General features: G+C 37.3%; 1 protein-coding gene across 2 annotated transcripts in view; it reads left to right on the top strand.

Moving 5' to 3' along the window:
• LOC117924673 (diacylglycerol kinase 3-like) overlaps positions 1 to 18863 on the top strand; it is a 61009-nt gene that overhangs the window by 33735 nt on the left and 8411 nt on the right. For both annotated transcript variants that reach the window (XM_034843373.1, XM_034843374.1), the window contains exons 9-10: positions 15339 to 15416; positions 15731 to 15818. In XM_034843373.1, coding sequence (XP_034699264.1) covers positions 15339 to 15416; positions 15731 to 15818 — 166 coding nt within the window. The remainder of the gene's footprint in view (positions 1 to 15338; positions 15417 to 15730; positions 15819 to 18863) is intronic.

Below are 18863 nucleotides of genomic sequence, written 5' to 3'. Positions count from 1 at the left end.
CACTTTGGCCATTTTCCCGGGGGATAGGTCATCAATAAGGAAATCACCCGAATCCTCCTTATGCGACCCGATGATAGACTCCTTAGGGGTACAACTCTCGGTCATCTGGTTAGATAAAGCACACTGGTTCTCCTCTTTAACACGGTCAGGGATGTCACCATATTTTAAAGAGTCAACACCACCTTTTTCATAATTTTTTTTTGAGATAACTTGATTTTCCGTAGGAGACTGAGGAAGAGGGACTGAATTGGGGAGATGTGGACCAGAGGGTCTCGTCAAAGGAGAATCCGGACTACAAGAAGGAAAAGAAGATGACTCGGGTGGATGAGAAGGAGAGGGCTGACATACCTCCAAGTTTTTGGCTCCTGGTATTTTGCAAATCCCCTCAAAGATGAGTCCTTTACCTCTGATTATTGAATTAGAAGGTGAAACCATGTCTGAAGAGCCACGAGGATCAAACCCCACTCGTCCCGTTAGCCCTTCTTTGACTTCATCGCGGCTCGCCGAGGTGTCCTCCTTCGAAAGATTACCCGACAGAGGACATCTAGAGAGAGGATTCACTTTGATTCCTCGCTCCATCTGAAATCCCATCCCAAACTCCTCTTCCATGTTGCGATCTTCACTTGACGACGACGAACCCCGTGTGAAAATAGGCTCACTGCTACACCGATGTCCCTGTCGTCGATCGACGCTTGGAGGGAAGAGGGTGGACCAGGTCTTCTTTGAAATTGCCGTCTCTTCCTCCTGCGTAGCATCTCTCATGTGAACCACGGGGGCTTTCCCCTTCCTCGCTTAGATTTCTTCCCTTCGCGACTAGACTTCCATACCAGAGGGCTTCGTTTCTCCTAAGTTTTGGCCCAACCCTGACGAGCCTATAAACTTACAGCCCACGGTGGTGTCTGACAGTGGACTAGGGTTGGGAAGGGATTGGGCCTTTAACTCAACGGCCGCCCGACCTTCCTCTCCAAAGAAAGCCGCGACACCAGCCCTTGCACCGCCTGGACAGAGCATCGCGATCGCCTTTGCAGAGGAAACAACTCACTGGGGAGAAGGAGACGAAGCCGATGCAGTCTGGTGGGCTTGAGGAGCTTCTGGGCCATCTTGAAGCCCACGATACCTCATCCCACTTTGGGCCCTTACCGTGTGGGCTTTAAAAGAGATCTCATGCTCGGGCCCAATAAAATTTTCTTCTGCTGGGCCCAAGCTGCTCCTTCCCCCTCCATTCTCCCCTTTGTTCACTAAACTTGTCCTTGATTGCCGATGACGTGCCCGAGGAAAACGCCTCTTTCTGTAGCACTCATTGTCCCTAATACTACCTCGTAGCCCTTCTACAGCTTTTGACGACTGAGAGACGCAACCTCCCGATTTCACCCACTCGTTCCTGCTACGGGTTATCTCGGACGTGACAGCGTCGGCTTCGTCATCTTCTCCGGTGACTGAAACTGCTACTGTATAAGACCAGTCCCCATCTTCCACCTCAAGCAACGCTGGTAACACGACATTTGGAAGCATCTCCACCCACAGCTTCGCCCTCGTCAAGTCCACCAGCTTCAAAGTTTCCTTTGCCACCTTCGTTACCCTCTCCCATTTCTTCAAAATGAAATTCAACTGAACTTCATCCCACAAGTGGAAAGGGAGACCTTTCAATACTAACCAACCCCTCCTGAATTTTCCGTGAACCACCATATTTTCCTTAGGCGACCATTTCCTTAGCAGAATCGTCCTTCCTTTCACTAAAAGTCTTCCCTGATCATGAACCCTTTTCGCTCTTCTTGTTGAACTCACAAAGAATCACCCTTTGAAAGCGGAAATGGGATTTATGGACACCATTCCTTTCATACCCATCATCCTCGCAATGGCTTTTCCTTCGTGAGTTCGATCTTGGACTTTTTCTTGGCTTTCACATATTACAGCTCTGGCCCATTTTCCAGTTGACAGCGTACCTCCAGTCCTAAAACCAGCCTCTGCCACCACTTCTGCATATGACCTTCCTCCTCTGAAAGTGTCCCTATTCATCCGGATATCATCATTCTTCTCCTTCGAAGCTCCTCCGACTCGTTCAGGATACTCTTGCACTGATAGGATCGCCTTCCTAAGATCTTCCCACCCTTTCCCTTTGACGCCCTCGAGACGACAAGAAATAAAGGTTTCCTTTTTGTAACAAATTCTGTAATTTTCATGAACCGCCCTCTGTTATTGAAGCATATCTCCATCAAGAGGGTCTTAGTCTTGCCCCTGATCTTTCGTACAAAACCCTTGGAAGCCTCCAACTCCATAACTTTCTTCAAATGCTCCATCAACTATTCTAGCTCCTCCATGTCAAATCCTATTGAAACTACAAAACCTCGGCTCCTTTCTGTTATTGATACCCAAGTTCCGCCATTCAATCCTTCAAACTCTACCTGAAAGGACTTTTTCTCCACAATAATCCTTTCAACTTTGCACTTCATCTTGCTCTTATCCTAAGCCTTGATAAACGCCCATAAACTAGTAATATTAGCTTGGGATTTTGCACATCTTCCAAAGAAATTGTAGAGGGAAAGATGAAGTCATCTACAATTGTAAATGAGACACTTTAATCCTATTTTAACCCATATGAAACCCTCTAATAAGCCACTCTAAAAAACATTCTCCTTAAAACATCAGTTGCAATGGCAAAAAGAAATAAGGAAAAAGGATCTCCATCCAATTAAAGGGAAATGATTAGTGTCTTTCTTATTGCATAGGGATAACATGTGGCACGTACTTGATCCTTCTAGGTACTTGAGTAGCTACAACAGCTTGATGAGTCACTATGCCATATTAGGTGTCACATGATGAAGGCGACTTAGTGTCCTCTAGGTTGCATGCATTTGACACCTTATACTTGATTGCGTGCTCTCAACACCACATACTTGGTTGCGTGTTTTTGACACCTCATACTTGGTCACATGCTTTTGGCACATCACACTTGGTTGCATGCTCTTTGACACCTCATACTTGGTAAATGATAGATAAGAAGGTGATGCTCATGTTTTTTTAGTAAGGAGGTAATTAAAATGAAACTTCAAAAGTATCATTATTAAAAATTAGGGTAATTAAAAAATAAGATTTATTCAACCCCCTAAGAACAAAAAAACTTTTTTCCACCTATCCAATCTCCTAGAGATTCTATCAATCATTGGATCGCTAAGTAAGCTTGATTTCATATTTCCCCCTATTGGAAGACTCAGGTAAGGCTAATTAGAAACTGTACATTCAAGCCTCAAAACTATCTTAGAGGTTTGATCTTAACTTGTGTTGATGCAAGAAATAATGCTTTTGTTTAGATTGATCCTAAGCCCTAACAAATGCCCCAAAACTAGCAATATTAGCTTAAGAGTTTGCAGATCTTCCATAGAAGCTCTTGAGAAAAAGATAGTGTCATCAACAAATTGTAAATGAGACACTCTAGTCCTATTTCTGCCCACTAGGAACCCCTTAAATAAATCTCTCTCCTTCGCTCTTAGCAACAACCTACTTAAAACATCAGTAATAATGGTAAAAAGAAAAGGGGAAAGAGGATCTCGTTGTCTTAAGCTTCTAGATGCTTTAACCCAACCTTTGGTTGTTTCATTCACTAAGACCGCAAAACTTGCCAAAGACAAGCATCCCCTCATCTAAGACTCCATTTCGAACTAAACACTTTTTTTTTTCAAGTGCATGGTTCAAAAAACTCCAATCTACATGGTCATAAGATTTTTCAAAATCAATTTTCGAGATTATTCCTTCTTCTCTTAATCTCATTTTCTTATCCACCAACTCATTAACATTAAGACAACATCCAAAATTTGTCTCCCCTAAAAAAAAGCTCCCTAGGAAATGAAGATGATATCATGGAGGACTTTAAGTAACTACCTTGATAAGACTTAAGTTATGATCTTGTACAAACTAGGGACCAAGCTAATAGGTCTGAAATATAAAATTCTACTGGTTTGACTCTTTTTTAGCACTAGAACAATGAAAGTAGCTTTGGTGTTTTGGTTTATTATTCCTTTATTGTGAAATTCTAAGAATACTCTTAGAAGATCATCCTTAATCACATCCTAACACTCCTACTACAAAGCAATGGTGAAACCATCAAGCTCGGGGGCCTTTTCCTTGTTTAACTAAAACACAACATTGTGAGTCTCCTCTTCTGAAAAAGAGCAATCTAGCCGATTAGCACTCTCGGTTGAAATAAGAGACCAATCCAGTCTTTTTATCCTCCAAGAACCACCTGTAGGCTTAGAGTATAACTTCCCAAAATAATGTTTAATCTCCTTTGAAATGTTTTTGATGTTATCTAGAACTACCCCTTCTTTTGACACCAAAGACTTTATAAATTCCCTATTCCACCTACCATTGGCCACCTCTTAAAAAATTTAGAGTTGCAATCCCCTTCTCTTATCCATTTGACCCTTGCTTTTTTCCTCCAAAACACCTCCTCCTCAAACAACAACTCTTCCGATTTCCCTTTCCTTAAGGCCCTTCTTGCTGAAAGTTCAATAGTCAAATTCCTTTCCTATTCCATGGCATCAAAGCTAACAATGTTTGTGAGAATATTTTTCTTTTTCTTCTTTAAATCTCCAAAAGATACTTCATTCCAATCTTTCAACTTTGATTTGACTTACTATAACTTTTTCATGAATTTATGACCTTCCCAACCTACAACCTAACGCTCATTCCATTAACAACCAAAATTTTCTTTGAAATCTGGGTATAAAAACTAAATGTTTTCAAATATAAGTGGTGTCGTACCTTACTTAAGAGGGTTGGTATCTAGGACAATCAGATAGTGATCCAAAGTAAATTTGGGGAGCACTTCTTGGATGCTTTGATGGAATCCTTTCTCCCATTCATTTGAAAATAAAAATCTATCCAACCTCTTACGAACAAAGATCTCTAGCATATTTGACCATGTGAAAGACTCATTCCTAAGAGGAGGGTCAATTTTTTGTGGAAATCAAAAGCCCCGTCAAAGGTTAAGGCCTTTATTTGGTTAGTAGCAAATGGGAAGGTAAACACCAATGACATGTTACAGTTGAGAAGACCTTACAAATCTCTTAGTCTTCCTTGGTGTATTTTATGCAAAGGAAATGGAAAGTCAATTGACCTTCTTTTTCTACATTGTCCTTTAACTTTGGGGCTATGGCACAAGTTTTTTAGTTTAGCAAGGATGGATTGGTTCAGCCTAGGAGCATTGATGATATGATGATTATTTCTTTTAGAGGATTGGGAATTCAATCAGAGGCAAGACTTTTTGGCAAATTGTTTGCCTCACTTTATTTTGGATCGTGTGGCAAAAAAGAAATGCAACGACTTTTGAGAAGAAATGGAGATCGGAAAGGATGTTGTGGGATTTGCTTCACTTCTACTCTTCTCTTTAGACCTCTTGTACTATCGTTTTTAGAGGAGCTCCACTTAACGTTATTTAACTCAATTAGCTTTCGATTTGTAATTCAAAAGTTTGAGATAGTTGGGGTTAGCCCTCGTGTATAGTTTTTGCATAGTGGGGTGTAAGCATTACTTTGATCAAGTTTTGTATTTTCAAGGAAGGACTTCTCATCCTTTTCTTAGACTTTTATTATCATTAATAAATTTTTATTTCTGATAAAAAAAAAAAAAAGTCAATTAACTTACTTTCTCTTATGAATTCATCAAAATCCTTCATGCTTGGGGTTAATCTTGAGCCTCCCAACTTTTCTGAAATTCTTTTTATGACATTAAAATCCTTGAACACACCATTTCAAAAAAGCTAAACCTAAAAGGTCTTGAAGGTCCATCCAAAAATCCTTCCTAAAATAGGAATTAGTTGGACCAGAGACCAAGGTAAGCTAAAAAAATCCCTTTTTCATCTAATTTCAACTTCATTATTACTAAGAATGACCCTAGAACTGTCTCTATACAATTGAACTTCAAAGCATCCTAAATAATCACTACCCCTCCCTAAGCCCCATAAGTTGGGAGAACAACCCACTCTTTGTTTCTAATCTTCCACACAATACCTATAAACCGCCTATCATAAGACATACTCTTTGTTTCATAAAAAATTACAACATTCGGATTTTCATGACAAAGAAATTCCTTCACAACCCTTTTTTTCTTTCTAGAACTAGACCTTTAATATTCCAATTAATGATTTTCATAATTACAAAAAATAGCCTAGAAAAAACCTAAGAGACAGAACGTATGGAAGCCTAGAAGCAACAAATAAGGGTTTGTTCTTCCTCCTAGAGTAGACCTTATCTAAAGAATGAGCACTGATATTGCCTAATCGAATGCCATTCTCACAATATTTGACAAACTTGATATGCATAGATCCCAAAACCAACTGAATAGTGGCCATTTTTGTAGGAGTGAGACCTTCTATATGAAAATATTTCAACTGAGAAGGGCTCACTAGGATTGTTATTAGGTGAACTATGGAAAGAGATGCACTTTGACTCCTGGCTAGGAATAACTATTAGACTCCACACCTTTTGAAATGGGACAACCAACCTTTGAGGCAGATGATACATTGTAAATCACTGATGGTTCGAATGAGGTGATTAAGGAATAACAAATTGACCAAAAAAGAAGGATGGAAGTGGACAAAGACAAAACAGGGGAGAGAGGAGTAGGAAGCATAAGGGTAGCCTACTAAAATCTTGCCATTAATAGTGAATTGTGCGTTAAAAGAACATAACTGGACTTGAAAACCACAATAGAGAACACCCCCTCTACCTTCAGCCACACTTGAAGCTACCCCTGACAAATGTGAGTTGAGATTTAAACCGTCCCTAGCCATCGTAGTCACACCTTGGACCTTTGACAACCTTGGAGACTCCACACCTTTTGAAATGGGACAACCAACCTTTGAGGCAGATGATACATTGTAAATCACTGATGGTTCGAATGAGGTGATTGAGGAATAACAAATTGACCAAAAAGGAAGGATGGAAGTGGACAAAGACCAAACAGGGGAGAGGGAAGTAGGAAGCATATGAGTAGCCTATTGAAATCTTGCCATTAATAGTGGATTGTGGGTTAAAAGAACATACTTGGACTTGAAAACCATAGTAGAGAACACCCTCTCTACCCTTCACCACACTTGAAGCTACCCTTGAAAAATGCGAGTTGAGATTTAAACCATCCCTAGCCATCATAGTCACACCTTGGACCTTTGATGACCTTGTTGCCTCCAAAGGGACGAAACTCTCATTCTCCTCCCCCAAGGATTTTTCAACCTCCATTATGATATCTCTTTCTTGATTAAAACCTCTTATCTCTACAGCAAAACCAACTATGGTTGTTGTGCACAGATGAAACTTGGAAAGATAGAGGCAAACTTCTTGCACGTGAACTAGTAATCTTTGTGACTAGGCTTGGAAATGGTAGCTTAGGCATATGACTGTGGAAGATTGAGGCATTGACGCTAAGAGAATGGAGCCTTGAGTCTTTAGGAAATTTGAATTAGACTGGTCAACCTTTGAGCGCAATGACAAGTGGCCCAAATTGCATCAAAAGCCCTTATCTACAACGATTTCCAATTGGGCTTGCCTCCTTAAAGGTGAGATAGGAGGCCCAAAGCCTTTTCCATTTTTTAGGTTTTCACCAGAAAGAGCTTTACTAAGAGTGCGTTGGGCCTACTGCCATTTAATTTTCAGGATCATGTATCTCCATTGAAGGTCGTTTCTATTTGAGCACAAAGTAGTCTAAATACATTTTGTATCTCGTGTAGATACATTTTGTATTGATATGTGTATGATCCTATAAAATTGGTAACAACAATTCTTTAGGACATCTAATGCGCACCCATCTAAGTTTAATTTAACTAAATCTATTAAAGGTATGGATCCATATGGGAAGCAACTCTCTCCCTAACCTCTTTAACTCAAAAATCATGTTCCAACCAAGCTTAAAATGCCCGAGAAGTAACCTAAAAGTCATAGAAGTAAAAGTCTAAAGAAAGGAACAAAAATGTAAAAAGTTCGAAATAGACTTTAATGTCCTTATTTATCCTAAAAATCCTAGCGTTTTTTCCCTTCCAAACTATAAATAACAAAGTGAACAGGTCACATGCCATAAGACCCTTCATTCCCACCCTCACACCAAAAAAATAAAAATAAAAATAAATGAAGAAAGAAAAAAAAACGATCATCATAATATTATTCACCCTTGGAGGAACCTTATTTATCCTAGAAAGTCTAAAAGTCTAAATAGGCTATGCCAAAGCCATAATGTTATGGTGACATCCCTGACCGTGTTGAGGAGGAGAACCAGTGTGCTTTATCAAACCAGATGACTGAGAGCTGTACCCATAGGGAGTCTATTGTCAGGTTGCATAAGGAGGATTCGGGTGATTTCCTTATTGATGGCCTGTCCCCGGGAAAATGGCTAAAGTGCGAGAGGTTTTATGTTCTCTTGACATTAAGGTGTATTCCAGGAGGAAGAACAGGCCCCACAGGTTATTGAGACCTAATGGTTTTGGCTCGGAAGGTTAGGGTCTTTGTGTTTTTCCATGAAAATTATTAGCTGGAACGTTAGGGGTTTGGGTTCAAGGAATAAGCGTAAGATGGTTAAAGATTTTCTTAGGTTAGAGAATCCGGATGTTGTGATGATTCAGGAAACAAAAAAGGAGAATTGTGACAGAAGATTTGTGGCTAGTGTCTGGACGGTCAGAAATAAGGACTGCGTTGCTCTTCCGGCGTCTGGGGCATCAGGTGGGATTTTGATAATTTGGGATTCAAAAAATCTGCGTAGTGAGGAGGTGGTAATAGGATCTTTCTCGGTCTTAGTCAAGTTCTCTTTGGACGGTTGTGGACCTCTCTGGATTTCCGTTGTTTATGGTCTAAACAGTCCCTCACTTAGGAAGGATTTTTGGGTGGAACTTTTTGACATATATGAACTAACTTATCCGTTATGGTGTGTGGGCGGTGATTTTAATGTCATAAGGAGAAGCTCAAAAAAATTGGGGGGTTCTAGTCTTACACCAAGCATGAGGGACTTTGATAGTTTTATTAGAGAATGTGAATTGCTTGACCCACTTCTTCGGAATGCTTCATTCACTTGGTCAAATATGCAAGAGTCTCCCGTGTGTATGAGATTGGACCGTTTTCTCTACTCAAATGAGTGGGGGCTGCTCTTTCCCCAAAGCCTTCAAGAAGCCTTAATCAGAAGGACCTCGGATCACTGGCCAATTGTTATGGATACCAACCCGTTCATGTGGGGGCCAACACCTTTTAGGTTTGAGAATATGTGGTTACAACACCCTAATTTCAAGGAGAACTTTAGAGATTGGTGGAGTGGGTTTCAAGGAAACGGATGGGAAGGCCTCAAGTTCATGAGGAGACTACAATATGTTAAAGCCAAATTGAAGGAGTGGAATAAGTTTTCTTTTGGAGAGCTTAAAGAAAAGAAAAAAAGTATCCTCAATGATGTAGCTAACTTTGATGCCATAGAGCAGGTAGGGGGTCTCAATTTTGATTTGTTAAGTCAAAGAGCCTCAAGAAAAGGGGATCTAGAGGAATTAATATTGAGGGAGGAAATCCATTGGAGACAAAAAGCTAGGGTGAAATGGGTCAAGGAAGGGGATTGCAACTCTAAGTTTTATCATAAAGTGGCTAATGGCAGGCGAAATAGGAAATATATCAAGGAGTTAGAGAATGAGGGGGGCTTAGTGCTGAAGAATGCTAAGAGTATCATAGAAGAGATCTTACATTACTTTGAAAAGCTTTACACGAGTCCTACAGGAGAGTCTTGGGGTGTTGAAGGATTAGATTGGTCCCCTATTTCGGAAGAGAGCACGTTAAGGTTGGACTCTCCTTTCACTGAATAAGAGATTTCTAAGGCCATTTTTCAGTTGGATAGGGACAAGGCTCTGGGGCCTGATGGCTTTACTATTGCCGTATTCCAAGATTGTTGGGATGTGATTAAGGAGGAGTTGGTGAGAGTGTTCGCAGAATTTCATAGGAGTGGAATTATCAATCAAAGAACTAATGCCTCTTTCATTGTTCTATTACCCAAAAAGAGTTTGACAAAGAGAATATCAGACTTTAGACCCATTAGTTTGATCACTAGTCTCTACAAGATAATAGCCAAAGTGCTCTCAAGGCGCCTAAGAGGGGTTCTACAGGAGACCATTCACTATACTCAAGGCGCTTTTGTTCAAGGGAGACAAATATTGGACGCGGTTCTTATAGCGAATGATATAGTGGACGAGAGAAGACGGTCAGGAGAGGAAAATAGACTTTGAAAAGGCCTACGATCACGTGAAGTGAGATTTTTTGGATCATGTGTTAGAAAAGAAGGGGTTCAGTCCTAGATGGAGGAAATGGATGAGTGGATGTTTATTCTCGGTATCTTATGCAATCTTGGTGAATGGTAGCGCTAAAGGGTGGGTTAAGGCATCAAGAGGATTAAGACAAGGCGACCCTTTATCCCCTTTTTTGTTTACTTTAGTCGTAGATGTACTGAGTAGGATGCTTATGAGAGCAGAGGAAAGAAATATGATGGAAGGTTTCAGGGTGGGTAGAAATAGAATTAGGGTGTCCCATTTGCAATTTGTTGATGATACCATATTCTTTTCTAACACAAGGGAGGAAGAGCTGCAGACTCTGGAGAGTCTTTTGTTAGTGTTTGGGCACATTTCTGGGCTCAAGGTCAATCTTGACAAGAGTAGTATTTATGGCATCAATCCTGATCAGGCTCATCTTTCAAGATTGGCTGTGATGCTTGATTGTAAGGCGTCCGAATGGCCTATTCTCTATCTAGGTCTCCCTTTGGGCGGGAACCCTAAGGCGTGTGGCTTTTGGGATCCAGTGATTGAGAGAATCTCAAGTAGATTAGATGGGTGGCAAAAGGCCTACTTATCCTTCGGGGGGAGGATAACTCTTATCGAATCTTGCCTTACCCATTTGCCATGTTAGTTCCTTTCCTTATTTAAGATTCCCGCTTCAGTGGTTGCAAAAATTGAGAGGTTGCAAAGGGATTTTTTATGGTCAGGGATTGGGGAAGACAAAAGAGATCATTTAGTGAGGTGGGATGTTGTGTGCAAACCGAAAGCAATAGGGGGTTTGGGTTTTGGGAATATTTCTTGAAGGAATCTCGCTCTTCTAGGGAAATGGTTATGGAGGTATCCTAGAGAGGGTTCAGCTCTTTGGCGTCAGGTCATTTTAAGCATTTATGGTTCACACTCCAATGGTTGGGATGCTAACACTTTAGTTAGATGGTCACATCGCTGTCCTTGGAAGGCTATTGTACAAGTCTTTCAAGGGTTTTCCTTGTTTACTCGGTATGTGGTAGGAAACGGGGAAAGAATTTGGTTCTGGGAAGATTTGTGGTGGGGGGACCAACCTTTGGGAACCCAATATCCAAGATTATTTAGAGTAGTCGTGGATAAAAACATTTCTATTTCTTCAGTTCTCGGTCCCACTCGTCCTTTCTCTTGGAATTTGAATTTCCGTTGTAACCTGTCAGATTTTGAGATTGAGGACTTAGAAGGCCTCATGCGGTCACTTGATGAATTGTATCTATCTCCTTCGGTCCCAGATGCCAGATTCTGGCCATTATCCTCTTTAGGGCTTTTTTCAGTCAAATCCTTTTTTCTAGTATTATCTCAATCTTCTGGATCTCCTGAAGACTTTCCTTCAAAGTTCGTTTGGAATTCTCAAGTTCCTTTCAAAGTGAAGTCCTTTGTTTGGTTAGTGGCATACAAGAAGGTGAATACTAATGACATGCTACAAGTGAGAAGACCCTACAAAGCCCTTAGTCCTGATATTTGCATTCTGTGCATGAAGCATGGGGAATTAGCAGATCATCTTTTTCTTCATTGTTCCTTGACGATTGGGTTGTGACATAGGTTATTTCAGTTAGCTAAGATGGATTGGATTCCCCCAAGGAGCATATATGACATGATGTCCATCAAATTTAAAGGCTTCAGTAATTCTAAGAGAGGGATAGTTTTGTGGCAAGCTGCGAGCATCGCTCTAATTCGGGTTGTGTGGTGGGAAAGAAACGCAAGGATTTTCGAGGATAAAGCAAGGAATTTAGAGTTCCTTTGGAACTCTATTGTTTTCCTTGCTTCCCTTTGGGCTTTCTGTTCCAAGGCATTTAAGGGGACTCCCCTTAATGTGATTCAACTGGATTGGATAGCGGTGTGTACTCCATAAGGATTGGTCCTTAGTGGGAGTTCATTTGTTTTATGTGTATTTTCCTGTAATTTAGTTGTCTTTGGTGGGAGGATTTCTCATCCTTCTTCTTGTACTTCTTTTTTCTATCAATATATCTTTGGGTCGTTTCCAATCAAAAAAAAAAAAAAAATGTTATACTCTTTTAAGTACATAAAATTGATTAGGATCGAGAGCTTTAAAAGGCTTTCTCAATGGTTATCGATTTTCTTACTTACTGTTAGCCATGCAAAGGCCTTAATCTTCATTGTGACTTTAGATTTCCAAACAAAATTGGTTGGTCAAAGAAAGAAGTTGGAATTGTAGAGTTATAACAAATTTAGTTTGTCTTGGAAGTAATGTGACGAGCAATCTTTCTAGCTTCCCAGTCTATTTTTTGTCTGTCTTTGCAACGCCTAGGAAGGTGAGGTGTGGATCAGCAAGGGATAAAGACTGCTGGAACATAGATTCAAAAGGAACCTTTTAGATTCTAAGGTGACTTTAGTGGACTCGTTGTAGTTAGTGAGTGATAAGTTGATAAGTTGTAGAAGGTCTCCAAGAAGGTTTCTTCTCAATCAGGTGCTACTATAGATCTTTGTTAGGAGAATCTTCCACTTTCTTAGCTAAGAGGATTTCGAGCCCTAGGGCTTTGTTGAAGGTTGGTTTCCTTTTTTGGGAGGCAGTATGGAAAAGAATATTTTCAACTAACCAGCTTATGAGGAGGGTTGGGATGTGGTTTAGCAATGCTGCTTTTGTGGACATGATTGCAAGTCTGCAGATCATATTTTTTATTAGTTTTTTTACTTTGTCTTTATTTGGTGTGTCTTGGGCTCTCCCTTAATCAGTTAGGGATGTTTTCCTTAGCTGGCATGATTTGAAAGTTGACCCCTTTGTGTTTCTTTTGGTCTATTTATTATGAAATGCAATAATTAGCACTTTTGAGTGGTCCATTTTGGTTGTGAAGAATGTATTTGTTCTTCTAGGCGATGAAGTGCTAATCTTTCCTTCATAAATTTTGAAGACAGCTTGAGTGATAGTTAAGTAAGTGAGGTTAGTCATTTGCTTCTTGCTCCTATTAATTTTTGTACAACTTGTGTACGTCATATTTGTACATGGGTTGCACCCCTTTTTTCCCAAGGTGTTTTATTAATATATTTTATTCTATTTTTCCTATCAAAAAAAAAAAAAAAAAAAAAAAAACAAAGGGGTGGGGGAATTAAGGGTTGGGTTGGTCACTTGGAAAAAAAAAAAAACTAATGCCTGGAAATTTGAAGTTTGAAAGCATTTTTTTAGGCTCCATAGGATAAATCATAAGCTTGTAACTTTACATCAAGGTTGGGGAACTTTAGTTTCAATGTCAAATTGTGACTTTTATTTATTATTATTATTTTTTGATAGGTAACTCAAGTGAAAGTAGGTGATGAAATACTAAGGGTATAAGGGATTTTGAATGGGAGAAGGCTCTAATGGTTTAGATATTGCTTTCAATGTTTTTGCACTATTATAAATCATAAGCCACACAGATGTATTAATGGAGCTGTTAAAATAATTTTGGTTTAATCCATGTGGAAGTTGTTACCTCCTCCAATATGTCTGGTGTAGTTAAACTTTGATGGACGTTCTTTGAGTAATCCAGGATAATTGGGTATAGGAGGCATGATTAGAAATCATTCAAGTACAATATTGAGAACTTACTCTAAACCTACTGGTGTGGGTTCAACTATTGAGTTTGAGAGACCAGCTTTATTGTAGGGCTTGTTACAAGCTAAAACCTTATGTCTGTTGCTATCTATTAAGTGTCTAATAGGGGTAAAGGCTCATGGAAGTTCAATCGTCGGCTCAGCAAAATTCTAGATGTTGCTAGCGAAATGGGATGCTCTTTCTTTTGGATTTCTCTCATAGCTAATCAAGGTGCAAACCAGTTAACTGAGGAAATAGCAAAACACTTGGCTTCTTTTGTTAAGAGACTTTTTTCCTCCTTGAGCATGTAGAACTTTTGTAGTATGTTGTACATTGCTTTATCATTCAATGAAGTGAATATATTTTGTTTCTGATTTGAAGAAAAAGGTCAACAATTAGCAAGGTAAGTCTATGACTTAATAACTTAGGGCTTATTTTGGATTAAATTTATTGGAATCAGCTGCATTAATGTCTGGATTGCATTCAAGTTCTTTTTAAAATTCTATCTTATGGGTTTTGCCAATAGCTGAAGGGTTTGAAATGTAGAAAGGGGCATTATTAATCTCGTTTCCCTCTATTCTGATAGTTGTTTCTCTGAAAGTCAAATTGTTTCTCTGAAATGAATGATTATTGACTTTTGACTTGGAGGACAGGTCGTTCCACTGGTCATCATGTCTCTCTGAACTGATATGTTAATGCATTTGTGGGTATTTCCTACTCAGTATTAAGATTCTATATCAGGTTGAAGAAAAGTGATAAGAATCTTTTCAGTAAGGTTGCTTGTACATTGGGGCTTTCTCAAGGGGCATGGGTTGCAATTTTCAGTACCCCTAAAAATTATGTTGGATGCCTTATAAAGAATCTGTGATTAGATTCTCTCTTTTCTGGTTTATTTATTCTCTCTTTCTAATCACAGAAGTAGGAAAGAACTTAGAGAGAAGTGGAAGGGTAGTAGACAGCAATGCTTCTTCTCTGCTGCTGAGAGAAATTGAAGAACTTATTCTTTTAATTCTATTTAGAGGAGAATCCAAGTTCTTTTCTTTATTTGGGTTTTCATTTGTAAGGAATCTGATGTTGTTTTGTCCCTCATAAGATAATCCAAATTTCATTTGCTCCTCTAGGCTTCAAATCACTTGATGTGATCTATTGGTTTTCCTGTTTTGTTCTCCATGAAGTACAACTTGTCCTCCATGAGGTACAACTTGTACTACTTCTCAATCACAGCCATCCCCTTTTGGGATGCATTTTTTTTAAAACTTTTTTTATAGTCAGCTAAAATTCATAACATTATTTTGTTATGACATCTTTAGGATGGTTAGTTATATCCTTGGATTTTTTTATTTTTTTTCATTCTGTGTGTAATAGCTTCATTCTTTTTGGAATGATTGATTTCTTGGTTTTTGAATTTCTTTTATGTTATTAATTGATTCTTGTTATGTCAAGCCAACAATTGTTTATCTAAATGTAAAGCTTTTCTATGCTAATACACACTTAAATACTTTCTGACACCAGGGGACTCAAAAACATCTTAAAAATTCATATTAAAAAGGTCAATTGTTCAGAATGGGAGCAGATTCGAGTTCCTTCAAGGTATAGTTCTAATATTTCTTTCCTTTTGCTTCACACATTTTTAGATCTTTGTGATGATTTCTTTGTATGCATCACCTTTAATGAACATCACCAATTATTGAAAAGTTCTACTCTTTTCATATTGACCTATAACATGCCCGAAACTTTAATGGTCATATTATTTTGTTTTTCTTAAAGATACATAGCAGGACTTGGAATGCTATCAGGCTTTGTGCAAAATAGCAACCTTTTTTTATTTTTTATTTCTTTTTCTTGATTTATTATTAGTATCATTTATTCATTTCATTTCACTTAATGTTTCTTTCAACTTCAAGTGTGAGGGCAATAGTTGCTTTGAATCTTCATAGCTATGGAAGTGGAAGACATCCATGGGGTAATCTGAAGCCAGAGTATTTGGAAAAGGTATGTTTAACTTGTCAAATGACACAATGGTGCTTACATATGTTTCAATTATGTATATGTGTGTTTGTGTGTATGTGTGTGTATTTTCCTTTTGTTTGTAGTCAACTGTTAAATGTGAATCTGAATGTACAAAGGTTATGGAATGATTCATTTGGGAGAATATCCTAAGTACCTTGGTATTCCTACAAGATGCGCATGCTACACCATTTTATATTAACATTTATGATAGTTAAGTAGTGATGGGTGCCCTGTTGATGTTGGAGGCTACTCAATCAATGGTTGGGGAGGGGTTTTACCAAGTTTGTGTCAAGCCTTTTTTCATGTGTTATCTCATACTTGTAGTGTAATAATCTACTCCTAATTGTATAGATATTGTCCACTTTTGGTCCAATGAACTTTCACAACTTTAAAATGCATCTACATAATTAAGAGGAGTTTACTATATATAGTGCCAATGTGGGATATCACAATCACCTAACGCCTCCATATCCCACATCAGACAGGGGAATGAATTCTTGATACTATACATATAGTGAATTCCTTTTAATTGTGTAGATGTGTTTTAAAGCCTTGAGTGTCCATTAAGCCCAAAGCAAACAATGTCTACATAAGAGAAAGTAAACAAATGGTATCAAAGTCGATCCCTAAACCTAGTGTGAGTCTAGCCTTGTAAGGAGTGTTTATTTGTTTGTTTGAGTGGCTACATGATTCGTGGGACTAAATGGGGACATTGTGTCTATATGGGAGGTGAATGTGATATCTCGATTGGTTAGGGGAAGAAGTTCATGACACTAAACATGTAGTGAGTTCTTCTTAATTGTTTAAACGTGTTTTAAAGTCATGAAGGCCCATTGGGCTAGTCAACAAAATTTTTGCATCATTGGGAGTAGTTTGTTATATGCAGTGTCTATAGTTGGCCATTGATTTGCATTTATGGTCTATTTCTTTTAATAAAGTTAAACGAAGTAGAGGAGTAGCCTTATTCACTTAGTAGTTAAAAATCTTACCATGCATGATATGGTACAATAATAATACATTTTTGTGTACAACGATGTGTTACTAGTACATATCTTAAATGTATCTTAAGTTACAATAGTATAAACAGTACTACAAAATAATGATTCAAGCACATTTTTCTATCATTAATACTTTCTAAGAAAATCAAATTTGAAATTTCAAAAAAAAAAATTATATAGGATATATAAAATGTACTTAAAGTTAGAAATTGATAATAAAAGGGAAAGTATAAAGTACAATAACTGTAGTGAAAATTCTGCTTACATGTTGTCAGTTGTCAATTGATAGTCATGAAAGATTGGAACTTAAAAATATTTATTTTTATAATGAATATTAGGGAATTGTTATTTGAAGTATCTAAATGTTGACCTTGAATATTAAAATGAATGAAAATTTTTCATTAATATATTAGTGTCTATTTTAGGTACACTTCCTGTATTCTATTTTTGAAAATGTAGGAACTAGGTTTATATTGAAAATGTAATGATTTTTATAAATGGATTTAAGAAATTGAGGTATCAAAGAATTTTTACTACCTCAAGTTTTAAAATTTTACAAGTAATTTTAAGGACATAAGATAAACCTATACTTTTTGTAAAAGAATTTCTACATTTTATATAGAAGTTTCTATTTTTAAAAACAAAAAATAGAAAGTGTATCCAAATGAAGCCGTGGGCCCTATTTAGTAATTGTTTTTCAAGACAATTTTTTATTTTCAAGAACAAAAAAACATAAAAACACATTTGGAAATTAGAAAAGAGAAAATAGGGGCTTGTTTGTGAACTATTTTTTAAAACAATTCTTAAAAACAGTTTTTGAAAATTGTTCTTTGATATTTTATAAAACAAAAATTTGTTTGAAAACTTGAAGTGTTTTTAGCATGTTTTTAATATTTTTAAATGTGTTTTAAAAATAAATTTTATGTCTAGTGCTTTATTTTTAATCATTCTACATGTTTGTATAATTATTTTTTAAAATAACCCTCAAAAAACAAATAAAAACAAGTGAAAACAATTAAAAAATGTTTTCTAAAAACACTTTGTTTTCTATTCTTAATAATAGAAAACAAAAAATAATTTTTGGTTGTCAAATATATTTTCCTTATTTTTTGTTTTGGAGAACAGAAAACTATTATCGAAAACAGTTGTTAAACAAATTATAGTTTTCTGTTCTTAAAAACAAAAAACAAAGTATTTTTAGAGAGTATCTTTTAGTTATTTTCACTGGTTTTCTTAGTGTTGTTTTAAAAGATAATTATACTTATATAGAGTATGATTAAAAATAAAGTATTAGATATAAAAGTTATTTTTAAAACATAAAAAAAAAAGGTTAGAACATTTTAGGTTCCCCAACAAGATTTTGTTCTATAAAACATTAGAGTATGGTTTTAAAAAAATTGTTTTCAAAAATTATTTTTTCATAAATGTTTTCATTAACACTTCCCAAACAAAGCCTTATTTTTCCTTTTTTAGATTCTCTTTTTTCTTCAATAGAGGGAATGGTGATGAACTTGAAAACTAGAACTTCAAATGTGGCAATAAATACACTCAAAATAAATGTTTATTTTGGACGGTTTGGAAGGAAAGAAACATGATAGTTTTTGATACTGAGGTTTTATTGATTCAAAGAATGAAAAATTCTTTTGTTTGTAATCTCTTCTCTTGGGCTAAGTCTTGTTTAGAAGTAGGACCCTTTTCTTTAATTAACTTTGTTGATTGGTTGGGTTCTTGTTGAAGGTTGGTGAGTGCTTGCCTTTTTGTCTTTTGTCTTTTGGTGACTCTTGTATACTCCTTGTATGCTTCGGGTTGCCTTTTAAGCTCCCTTTTTCTAATATATCTTCTGTGGGTTTAGCTAAAAAAAAAAAAAAATACACTCATATTAGCAGTACAAACAAGTGTATATGGCTAATTGAAATTGGAACTAAAAGTTAAATATGGATTCTCTCATGGTTTTAAGCATGGATTCTCTCTTCCACCACACCACCGCGCCCCGCTCCCTCCCTCCCTTACTCTTTATTTCTGTTTCTTG

This window comes from Vitis riparia, chromosome 11, assembly GCF_004353265.1.
Source record: "Vitis riparia cultivar Riparia Gloire de Montpellier isolate 1030 chromosome 11, EGFV_Vit.rip_1.0, whole genome shotgun sequence".
In the NCBI taxonomy this organism is placed as follows: Eukaryota; Viridiplantae; Streptophyta; class Magnoliopsida; order Vitales; family Vitaceae; genus Vitis; species Vitis riparia.
The sequence above is the reverse complement of the archived record's forward strand: the minus strand, read 5'-3'. Positions and strand labels throughout refer to the sequence as shown.